The 12,449-nt window shown below is 32.8% G+C and overlaps 1 protein-coding gene across 5 annotated transcripts in view; it reads right to left on the minus strand.

Annotated features, from left to right (window-relative positions):
• The window catches only part of LOC143200171 (uncharacterized), a 65,005-nt gene that overhangs the window by 907 nt on the left and 51,649 nt on the right, over positions 1-12,449 (minus strand). For 3 of the 5 annotated variants that reach the window (XM_076410576.1, XM_076410573.1, XM_076410574.1), the window contains exons 4-5: positions 10,763-10,970; positions 1,137-1,389 (exon numbers count right to left, since the gene is read on the minus strand). In XM_076410576.1, the coding sequence (XP_076266691.1) occupies positions 1,137-1,389; positions 10,763-10,970 (461 nt within the window). The remainder of the gene's footprint in view (positions 1-1,136; positions 1,390-10,762; positions 10,971-12,449) is intronic. The other 2 variants (XM_076410577.1, XM_076410575.1) reach the window with 1 other exon arrangement.

Genomic DNA, 12,449 nt, shown 5'->3' on the forward strand with positions numbered 1-12,449 from the left:
TCAAATTCAATAATATATTGTTGCAACAAACAGAAGTATCAGACCTGGCGTCTTCTGGTTGCTACTGATTGCTGAAGAAGTGCGAAAATGGATAGATGATCGGATGGCTGTCTTGGTATTGTTAGGTTACCAGCAGGATAAAATAAAGCCGCGAAAATGATAGAAAATATTTTGATTAACATATATTCTACCAATTTTTCTCAATAAATGCCTTTTTACATATTTTCTGCAGTAAAATCATACTAGATAAATTAATTAATTTTGAAAGTTTCTTATCAACTCTTTTGTCCCCTTTTTCTGCATCAACATTAGTATTCAAGACGAAGCATCATCTGTAAGCTTGAAATATCCGAAATAGGATGCTTAGGGATATATGTGTGAATGTGTACATATGAATACAAGAATCAATGAACAGTCGAAGAACGGGTCTAAAGACGCAAATCATAATTGTTTGGAATTATTTGTGGCGTAAATACTTAAGGACTTTCTCATATACATACCCTTTGAAAAAAGCATGGATCATAGCTCATAGAGACAAACAATCTAGGCATCATCAGTTGCGAGACTTCCAAATCTTGTAGTGACAGTAAATATTGTTGTAAATTAATGTAGAAGGAAAGAAACATAGCGAATTTGTGGAATAATCAATATTTTCTTTTGTTTATTAATTTAATTATATTTATATACTATTGTGAGTCTTCATTCAACATTAATGACCAAGACATATTATCTAAAAAAAAATTCCTTCGCCAAATCGTCCGAAATTATGTGATAACTGTAACGTTTTAAGTTCGCCATTGATTATTATGCTATACGTACTATCTATAGCTTAATTGTTACAGACTCTTTATTGAACTGCGAGAACTAAAACGTTTGTTTTTGGTAACGTAACTGAAACCGAGCGTTTGATCCTTCCAAAATCACAAAAGACAGTGACAATATTTAAAAGTGTAAAAAACGTTAAGCTCGAAAAATAACCGAAAAATTTAATAGTAAATAAACGTGTCAGAGTATTTGTCTCGATCATATTTGAACCGCCCTCGTATTAGCTATACTCATCTTTTTTTTTCATCAGTTTGTTATTCTCTGTTCTTCCATGAATAATTTTGTAGATGTCTTTTTTATAATAAACTTACCTGCAAGATCTTTCATTTATAATAAGGGTTGATGGTGTCCTCCTCTCTGGATGTTCAAAGCTAATAAAATTCCTATGCCTGCTTCCTGGTCTCTCCACGAAGCACGATGATCTTCTGCCCTTCGGACACTGATATGGAGGCCTTTCGATGGTTATGGATGGGCGTCGACGAGATATGAATATTGGACGTTCTGGACGTTCGATGGTAATGAGGGATGGTCTTCGGTCACGGTTGATGATAGGTATAACAGATCCTGAAACAGAGAAGTACATAAAACATGATGTATAGGTAACATAACAACAACTTTTAGACAAAATTTAACTGTATTCGATTTTCAGTGATTGCTTTATTCAGTCCAGCACTCTTCCTATTCGTTTAATATTTTTTTTGCGTAGAATTTGCTGCCTTCAATAGAGGGGAGAGCTATTTCGCTGGGGCATTTGTTGAACTTGGGTCAGGGTTTTCATCAATTTGTATATTGGTTGAGAAAAAAAGCAGAAATCTAAATAACTGTAATAACTTGACAGTGTCGTTTGAAGAATGCAACTTATATACTAGGCTAGTATCTGATGTTATTTATTTTATAATTTTTATAAAGATCCCTAGAAAAATATTTTCAGATTCTATCGTTCAAGAGGCATTTCAAAAACATGTCATTCGTACCGTAAATACGTTGAAATACGTTGTAATATATTCAGAACCCGGTGAAAAGTTATCCCGAAAGTACTACCTCAAATGAATGACCCATGTTTACGTAAACGTAAAGATTGAACCTACAAGAAATAGTTGTAAAATTCTCTTTAAAAAAAAAATAAAAATATATGTTTGGTGATTTCTTGCATGAAACTGTTCCTGGATAAGAAATTGAAGCCAAACAAAGATATATTATGTTGTATGTAGTGAAAATAAACACACTACATACTTGAGAACGATTGATGATTGGTCAAATATGCGAAGTATTGTTGGACAAGTTGTTGCCGTTTTGATGGTAATATTATATGATTATGCCATTCTCACTGAAGTCTGCCCCTTTTATAAAAAACTTGTATATCAATTTGTACAAGAACCGCTATGTACTGGACACCATATAATCATTTGGCACCACAACAGTTCTTGTCTTAGTGATCAAAGTTTGCAGCTTGTGGATCTATTAGCTCCTATAGTCTATCCAGCGGTTCAATTGTTAATAGTACAGGTTCTAATTAAGAATTTGATCGTAGAGAAGTAGCTCATGTATAAGGAAGACACATGGCAGAAACTTCCTGGAATATCCTGTCTTGACCATCACTCAACTGGCTTAAGCCACGACTGTTTTACTTGAAGCAGTTATAAGTGTTCCACTTTTCATCACCAGTCAGGCTTGTAACTGTAAAACTAAATTTTTTTTGCTGGTGTCAATTTTTGTCGTGATATTTAAATAAAATATAAGCGACTATACATAAAACTAAATAATTTTTTTAGTACGAAATATCTAATCGGACGTTTACAGGGCGAGATAAAATTTATTGAAATCCTGTATTGGAAAACTAAAGGGATTTCTTTTTACTACATCTTATTAATATTTTGAGCACAAAATATGGAGAATACCGAAGGAGATTTTAAATGGGCGCGTGTGAAACAATGTTTTAATATTCTGTTTCGTCGTTAGGCGGCTATAACTATGTAAGCAAAATGAATAACAAATTTGACGTAATTAATTTTCAGAAATAATTGTTAGGTAAATACGTTTCCGTTTATTCGATTAAATGAATACTGAGTTTTATGGAAAATTATGGTAATTATATATATTCTGTAGTGTTTCCTAGAAGGTTTGAATATTTTTTATAAGAGTAGTATTTCTTATAATTTTGGTTATACAACTATTTGTTGTGTTTTAAGTTATATGGTATAGTTTTCAGAAGCTTAAGTACTTAAATAAGACCTAATAGAATCGTAGTTTTTATTTTAGATAGGAAAACCAAATGTGGGAGGCCATGTTTTACAAAGATGCAGTTCCTACTTGTAATTTAAATATGTACCTGTCTAATTACAGAATTTTTCAAGAGATTGCTCGTGGTAGTTCAAAAGTAGTGGTTAATGATATCGAATTTATTCAAATTCGCCAGTCCTGTACTTTTAGTTACTATTTTTGGTTCTAGTAGTTTTATTCGACTGACTGGTAACGTTCGGGATCTGGAGTCCTGGCCGCGACCTTGACAAAAATGTACCCAATTTATGCTTACATATATTTATATGTAATATATATAATTTTATGATTTTTTAGTAGTTTGCTTGTAAATAACAATATATTTTACATTAATATGGCAGCATTTTGGAACGATATTCTTGAAGATAGTTAATCTAATAAGGTAAAAAGATTAAAATTTTGAATGATAAATTGTATTTATAAAATACTTTTGACTGTTTTTATGACAATAATACATAATATTTCGATTACTCTCTCCATTTTTGTTAAAAAATATTGTTCAATAATCAATAACGAATTTACTTATTTTAAAAAGCTTTAGTTGTTACTGTGCAATCATTTTTAATTATGTCATGGTATATATTGATTTTTTAATCGGTATTTATGGTTATTGTACTTCTTTAGTTTTTAGGTTTTGTTTAAGTTCTATTGTATCGTCTATATTTTTTTGGTATATTTTTTAAAAATAGTAATTAAGATATTAAAAAACGAAAAAAGATTTGTGGGGTATTATTCCGTTCCATAGAAAAATTTAATTCCTTTTTATAAATCCACAGAACACACAGATATAAAAGTAATTCTACTTCGTTAAAATGAAATTATTAGTTACATGGTAATAGTATGCAGTAATTATTTCTTTCCTTTTCATTTTTAAAGTTAGTACGTGAAGGAATATATACGCCTCAGTCTCGATTATATTACTGTCGGAAAATATATATGTATATATAAAATTAACTGCTCCAAGTAATTATCTCCGTCCTTTCCTCTCTTACAATTTATACAGGAAAGGATTCGTAAATCTTCGTCCGACATCACGAATTGAACAAAACAGCCGAATCGTGCATTTGACTTTATTTGACATAGTAATTACTATTTTTAGTCGCTTGTTTTCGACTTGTTGTTTAGTCGCTTGTTGACTATCGTGTATTTTGACACTATCGACTATTTCGACTGTTTTCAGTCGATAGTTCCCAACTCTAATCTATCTGAGAATTATTAATATCCTTCTTATCATATATCTATAAAACAAACATTCCGGTCATATTCATTTAATCAAATTTCGTTAACCTCTCGCGAACATGTCTCCTCAGGAGGCTCGAAAAGGTATAGAGCGAGAGGAAAAAATTGCCAAAGAACGGGAGGAATATGGTTGAAGCTTAATAACCCATGGGACAGGGGCAATGCCAAAAATGGATATTTTATTAAGGAGATCGGCTTTTTGTCGTCTCCCATAAATTTTAAAAATTTCATTCGATTGCGACTCGAATATGTTATTTTTTACTATTGATTTCTAGAGACCGAAAGTGATTTTTCTGTGTATTATTTGAATGACTGGGTGTTAATTGGATTGCTCACTGCTTGACTTTCTTATTGTGTTATTGATTTATTGTTTCTGGTGACCCAGTGACTGATTTTTTATTGTCTGAGATAGAGGATAATTCATGAAATCCTGTAAAACTGCTACGATATACCATATGACATATATTTTATAGGTGACTAAGGTACTATGTGGCCCTTCCAATAAAATAGCCAATTTACTCATTCATTCAATAGTTTATAAAGATGTAACATTGATTTTAAACTCGGAGCGAATTTTTCTTTCTCATTTTACTATAATTAAAAAAGGACAGAATATTGTATCAACCCTATCTATAAAATTCGATTTGTGTTGGTACTGGCAAATAATATTGGCAAATGTTCAATTTGATGCGACAAGATTTCAACGTTCTGAAGCCAGATTTTAAGACCAATTTTAGTGACGTGCATTGGCTGTTTTATTGGATACACTATAGACCCGAAGTTATCTATATTTTAACATTTTCCAAGGCGAATTCAATACAAAATTCAAAAGCTAATCGATGTTGTGTCTTGATAATGTCTGATGAAATAATTTGTTGTTCTAATTGATCATTTTCTTTTCCTTTTTTGGTATAACAATAAATTTACCACTGAAGTGTTCGTTAGATTCTTAGGAGAAAAGCTAATTTACATCATTAAGATAATTTTGCAGATACTAGAATGAATGGTACGCGGATATGATAAGGTTATGGTTAAGTCATTATGGTCATTAAGTCGTTAGGTCATAATGGTTTGGTCCTGTTGGACCAACATATGACAAACGATTCCTTAACATCGGCTTTCTTAGCATCAACGCTGCCTTTATAACTATTTGGAAAGATTTTGTAGGCTCTAATAATTTGAGCATCTTTTGATCTGTTATCTCATAGAAATTATCGAAAACAAACAATAACTTATTTTCTTGTTGATATCCTTTGTTCGATAGTAATTTACAAATTAGTTTGACTAATCTATCAGTTTATTGGTAAACTCCTATATACCATAATCATACTTTAACAATTTATTAATAATTCGTACTTTACACAGGTTTTTTCGTATTGCTAATATTTTCTACTAAATAATAAATAATTATGTCATAAAAAACCAAAATCGCAGCTGGAAATTTGGAAAAACTGGAGTATGTACAAAGAACAAAGAAGGAATTGATTTATTAAAACGTTTATTAAATTACCGTCCTGTCAGAACAAGTTCTATAAACTCGTCATATTACATGGTCATTAAATAACATAAAACAATAAGACAAGGAGAAAACTTAATACGCGAATAGAAACATAATAATTTTTGTACGAACTTCTGGTTATTTACTGTAAGTTTCCTGGGGCACCGGTAAAAGAGGATTGCGGAACGTTACCGAGATTAAGTTCTTCGAGAAAATAGGCAGAGATTTTACCGACTTAGTACGAGGGCAGAGTTAAAATCTCGATCTGCGATCACGCGAGCCCCAACAAAAATGGGTTTATCTTGGATGTCGGCGAGCCGTTGATAACGGCATTACCTTGAAATGTCAGATTAACAAGGGTATCGCGGTCTGCGACCATAAGCTCCGTGATTTCTTCTTTGAACAAGCGATAAATGAACGAGATAAGTTGGAAAGTCACTTTCGAACTCCATTAAAATACAATATATTAATCTATATATACAGTATCGGATATATATAGTCTATTAAAAGTTTTTTTAGTAATGCGTGGTGGATATTTAATATGCGAGTTGTCTGTCTTCTTAATTTGTTGATGACTGACTGTTTCTTTATTCTGTTGTTTTCTGTTTTAGACAGAAGAAAATGGGGTAAAAATTGTTATTTGTCTCAGTCATTATAGGACACTTGATATTAATACTATTCTCATAGTTCCCAACTAACCGTTATAGTCTCAACTGAATTATCTTGTTACTCACTGAATACTCACTAACTTCAATTCCATAAAAGTTTTAGTATTGGTTTTAAAATAATCCAAATTAAATCGAAACGGCCTTCGCAGTTCAGATATTGGAATGCGTATATGATGGTTAGGAAACGGTGAATGACGTCAATGTTTCGTAGCGCTTCCGATGGGTGTGTGACTTAACGTGATGAATTTTGAAATTTGGTTTTTATTTCTGGTAAAACGTTAGTAATCCCAATTTTAGTTATAAAATAAATGTATTTTCAATGGTTTCTTATAAAGATATTATCTCTATAGTATGGTAGATTGTTTGTCCGAACACTCACTACTATTTTTGGAAGGAATTTGCACGAGAACTGAAAACACTGGTTGAAGAAATACTTGTTTATTTCGTTTATAACTGATACATGTGGTCGACGGCAGAATTAACACGAAATTAGGTTAGGTAGAGGAAGTATGGTAGCGCTATGGAAGTGGTACTGTTACAAGAGGATGGAGAAAAGAAAAGAGAGCGAGACGTCGTCGTGATGGTCTTTTATAGCCGGGAACAGCATGGTACCAATCCACCGGCGTATGCAACCTTTTAATTTGTTGTTGGTGAATGTGTGATGGCCTAAAGGGTCGTGGCGGTCGCCACAGTATATTATTATTTATAATCAATATTTTTGCTATTCTATATTACAGTCATCTGGCCCATTATTTTCCCATGTTACAAATATTATAAGCACTTAAATTGCCTAATAAACTAAACAAGAAACCTACATTTTTCACCAGCTCTTTGAACATTTTTTTGCAAACCCAAACCTTTAGTTTTATTTGTAGTAAAAAATGTAGGAATTTTTACACTAATAATCCGATATATTATTGCTTAAAGTACATCCCGTTTAGGACCCGTTGTAACCCGTCGAAGACGTCATTAAAGACCGGGATAAGCGAGCCCGAAGCGTTCCGACCGCGGTTATCGTAAACTGAAGGAACTAGAGACTTTACAAGCCGAGAACGAAGATAAATTTTACGATTTAGAAACAAAATATCTCCCCTCTTTCGAAAAGGACGGCGCATAAAAGGAGGCGACAGCGAAAATGTAAAAAAATTATATGACCCTTTATTATCTTGCCGCGGTTAAAGACCGTGGTGGTTTGGGGATAGAGGATAAAATATTTTATTGTTATTCTTACTTATCTCGTATTGTTATCACAGGGCGTGCGAATCATTGATCGACATATATACAATTTATGTTTTGATTTTACGCAGCTCATATGGGATAAAAAGGATTTTTTACATATTTTAATCAGTTAATCATAAAATTCTGTTAGCAGTTATTGGAGATATACGGAAAGAAGACTGAACGTATTTTTATTTTCGTTTTTTCAACCAACGCGCTGCTATTGCTACCACAGGTCTTCAAATATTCTTAACAAAATCTCAAATTCAAATGGTTGAATACTATAAAACAGATACGTTTTTTATATTTTAGTATCTTCTATTTAACGTGAACTTATAGCACTTCCTAGAATGTTTAAATATTTTTTTCTAGGAGCAGTATTTCTTATAATTTTAGTTATATGGCTATTTGTTGTGCTCTAAGTTATAAGCAATAATTGTACTTAAATAAAACCCAATAGAATCGTAGTTTTTATTTTAGATAAAAAAGCCAAATATGGAAGACCATGCTTTGTAGTAAATGTAAATGTAAAGATGTAGTTTCCACTTGTAATTTAAATATGTATGTGTTTAATAACAGCTTTTCTCGAGCTGATGGCTCATGTCAGTTCAAGAGTAGTGGTAAATGATACCGAGTTTATTCATATTCGCCAGTATGATAGTTGAAACCTAAAAAAGCTAGGGACATATTCTAATTTATCGGTGATTGAAGCAATATCTTAACTTAATTTTATACCAAGAAAACGGCTATCAACTGATTTGTTACTATTTACTATCGACTATTTCAGTCGTGTACTTTTTGTTTCTATTTTCGGTTCTGCTAGTTTCATTCGACTGATTTTTAACGTTCTGGCTCTGTTGTCCCAGCCGCGATCAACCAACGCGCTGCTATTGCTACCGCAAGTTTTCAAATAATCTTAACAAAATTTCAAATTCAAAAGGTTGAATACAATACAATTTTTTATATTTTAGTATTTCTTTTTTTCTAACTACGGTTTATAAGAACTGAACCTATTGTTTTACGTGGGTTCTGAACCACGGCTCCTGGCCATTAAGATTAGTAACTGGCGAGTGACTAACTTCCATTCTTCCGATCATTTCCTTTGTCAGATTTTGCACTTGTGCCTTTTAAATAATCATACTTATATATAATCACAAACATATATTTACAACACCACCTTAGCAGGATTAAAACCTGCGAATATCAGCGTTGTCTTCAGATTCTATAAATTTTAATCATCTAGCCAGACTATAATTACCAAAATATTCTCAAAAGAGCACTTAAACATAACCATGCTTATTAGTCTTCTCAGTACACGTGCTTGAAGCTTTGGAACTTCAACATATCTTCTGCTTTTGATTTTCTTCAGTAGCTCGGTTTAACTGTAAGTGTATAATATACACCCTTACATCATACATGTACCTTCTGCTATTTCGTGTATAGAATATACTTCATGGCTTGAACTACAGAGGGCATGTCATTGTTCAAGTGAAATCTATATACTTATTGCCATTTTATGTCGTAATAACAATTGCATGAACGCCACAAAGAACGTTTAACTCGAGGCCATTAGTTATTGAAATTGTAAGTCCATATTGGAAGGTTTATGACTAAAACTACCGGTTTTAAGAAATCATAAGAATCAGAAGAATCATAAATAATAAGGTACATAATTCTTAAGAAATTCATATATGATGTTTCATTAAAATTAAAAAAATATAAATAAATTTTTTTGTTTCTTAACAGGTGCTTATTACACCATACAACCTTAAAATTAGTGTAATGAAAAAAAGGAACAGTTTAGTAAAGTAGGAGTGAGATCGAGAGAAACGTAACTATTAGCATATATAGATGACCCATTGATAAATCAATAGCTAGAAGAATATATATATATATATATATATATATATATATATATATATACATTGAAAACTAGTAATCATAAGAAGAAGGCTCAATATAAAAAGAGAAGTAGAAGAGAAAGAAAGAGCTTAACAAAAATATCAAAAATTAATGCAAAGCATTAGACAATACTTATTTCCTTTGAATATTTTATTAAATATACAAGAAAATCCCATAAAAATAATTAACAATTGGCTGCAATCGCTCTTAAACGTATATATATCGTAAATTCGTCAAGTCCATGTCTCATTTTCGATCAATTTTTCAAGCTTTCAATATAGTATGGTTGACAAACGTTAAGCATGTGGAACGATGAGACATGAAGCGTGAAAATATATTTTATATCGGGGCCTTTTCCGTGAAAGAATGACACAGTTCTTAGCTTAAAATGCTGGAAAATCGTTTTGCCACTACGTTTTTCAGCGTTGATATACCACGTTCTTTTGAAAAGTAATTCTATGTTTTCTTAAAGTGGATGCATTCATATAAATGTTAAGCATTATTCATTGATGTAACTGTCGGTTTTTAGCCCCTTTTCTGATGCCAAACTATAATTTTGTCATTGCAGAGCTTCTGTTATTTCAGAACGAGAAAGGGAATCAAAATATTTTTACTAGTCTTCTCTCTGAAGTCATGTTTAATAGGGCTTGGCCAGGTCTAGACTATACGGCAGGGTCCAATTCATTGCTTAATTGTCTTTATCATCAAACCAGTAGATATCACTGTTTTTGACTATCAGTTTTTTTGGTTAATAACCTCTCTCTACAGTCTTTTTAATTTTACAAATTGTTGAATAGAATATTTTATCATAGATTACACCGGTGTAAACAGTAAGTGAAAAAAGTACGATTTAAGTACCAATTTAAAGACATATGTCTTATTGTAAGCTGGTACAGACGTGAAAAAAAAGCAATAAAGTTAACACTGTCAAGAATTCGGAGGGAACCAAGTGACCACCACACAGATTGTTTATTAAAAGTAAAAATTCAAAGAAAACATCTTGTCGTGAACTGTGGGGAAATGCGTTGTTAATTTTCCTGTAATACATTCTGATAATGCTTATTTTGAGGAATAACGATTACAAAATTAATTTCTTGGCAATTTTCATAAAACAACTGTCGAAATTATGACGTACCTGCTAGGGAGGTTGTTGGACTGTGATCTGTCGCACCCATGTTGTGGATATCTGTGGCCGACTTCACTCTACGTGGCGGTGGATTTAAGAATATGGAACTGCCGACGAATACGGAGTTTTGTCGAGGTCTTCGTATAATTGGCGATGGTAGAACGGAAAGTGGATCTGTTAAGGCGTTTACATTGTACTTGGAGAACGACATACGCTGCTAAAAAGAAGATGGAATTAATATAAGACGGTGTAGCGTCGAATAGATTTGTAAGTGGCGTGATTGTGTTGTTGTGAACTCTAGTTGATGTTTAAAGGAAATTACGCGTGATTTCATGTTTTACATATCACCAGTGTTGAGGTGATACGTCAAGATTTTTATACTATGCCGTTTTTACGTTCATAAAGACGATATTCATTGAGCAAAAGTAGCAATAATCTACATGATTTTTCTGTTGATTTTTCTAATGATTCGACAGTGAAAAGTATACATTTTCACTGTGGAATCATTAGTTTGTGAATTATGGCACTTTCAGTGAAGCAACATTTTTTATTATTAAAAAAAGGAATTTTTGCGTGTTGATAAAATATTGCTTATTGAAGGGAAACATACAGTTGAAGCAAAAACTTGCTTGATGCCGAGTTTCCGGACACTGCCCTAGGAATATCAACAATCAAAGATTGGTATGCTAAGTTTAGACGTGGTGACATGAGCACCGAAGAAGGTGAATGCAGTGAACGCCCAAAAGAGGTTGTTACCGTCGAAAACATTAAAAAAATCCACAAAATGATTTTGAATGACCGTAAATTGAAATGAAATTGCAAACATTCTAAAGATATCAACTGAACATGTACATCATATCATTCACGAATATTTGGGTATGAGAAGTGGCTGTAAAGTGGGTGCTACGCGACCTAACTTTTGACCAAAAACAACGACGAATTGGTGATTCGGAGCAGTGTTTGAAAATGATCAAGCGTAATAAATCCAAATTTTTGCGTCTTGTGCATATGTGACAATGGATGAAACATGACTCTATCATTTCACCCCGAAGTCATCCGAGTGGACTGCAGACGATGAACCCGCTCCATAGCGTGGGAAAACGTAACAAGAGTATGGCAAGAGTATGGCGTCTGTATATTGGGATGCGCCTGGCTTAATTTCCATTGACTACTTCGAACAAGGAAGGACCATCAACAGCGACTATTACATAGTGTTACTGGAGTTTGAATGACGAAACTCACCAAGATAATGCACCGTGTAACAGTGAGTGAAAACGATGGAAAATCCATGAATTGGGCTTCGAATTGCTACACCAGCCACCGTATTCTCCACATCTGGCTCCCAGCCACTCAACTATTCTCAGATCTCAAAAGAATGCTCGCTGGGAAGAAATTTTCATCGAATGAAGTGGTGATCCCCGAAACTGAGGCCTATTTTGAAACAAAGGACAAATCGTACTTCAAAAATGGTATCGAAAAGTTGGAGGGTCGCTATAATCAGTGCATCACCCTTGAAGGGAATTATGTTGAATAAAAAGAACTAACTTTGCCAGACAAATGTGTTTTACTACGGTAGGCCGGTATTCTATAAAATGTATTTTGGAGCAAAAATTACTTTCGAAATTTTGTTCGTATAAAGATTTTAAATTAAAACGAAAGAAACCTAAACACTCCAAACTATTACACTTTAAACTAT

The sequence above is a fragment of the Rhynchophorus ferrugineus genome, unplaced genomic scaffold (genome assembly GCF_030347505.1).
Source record: "Rhynchophorus ferrugineus isolate W39M unplaced genomic scaffold, kcgeb_rfMv2 rfM7, whole genome shotgun sequence".
In the NCBI taxonomy this organism is placed as follows: Eukaryota; Metazoa; Arthropoda; class Insecta; order Coleoptera; family Curculionidae; genus Rhynchophorus; species Rhynchophorus ferrugineus.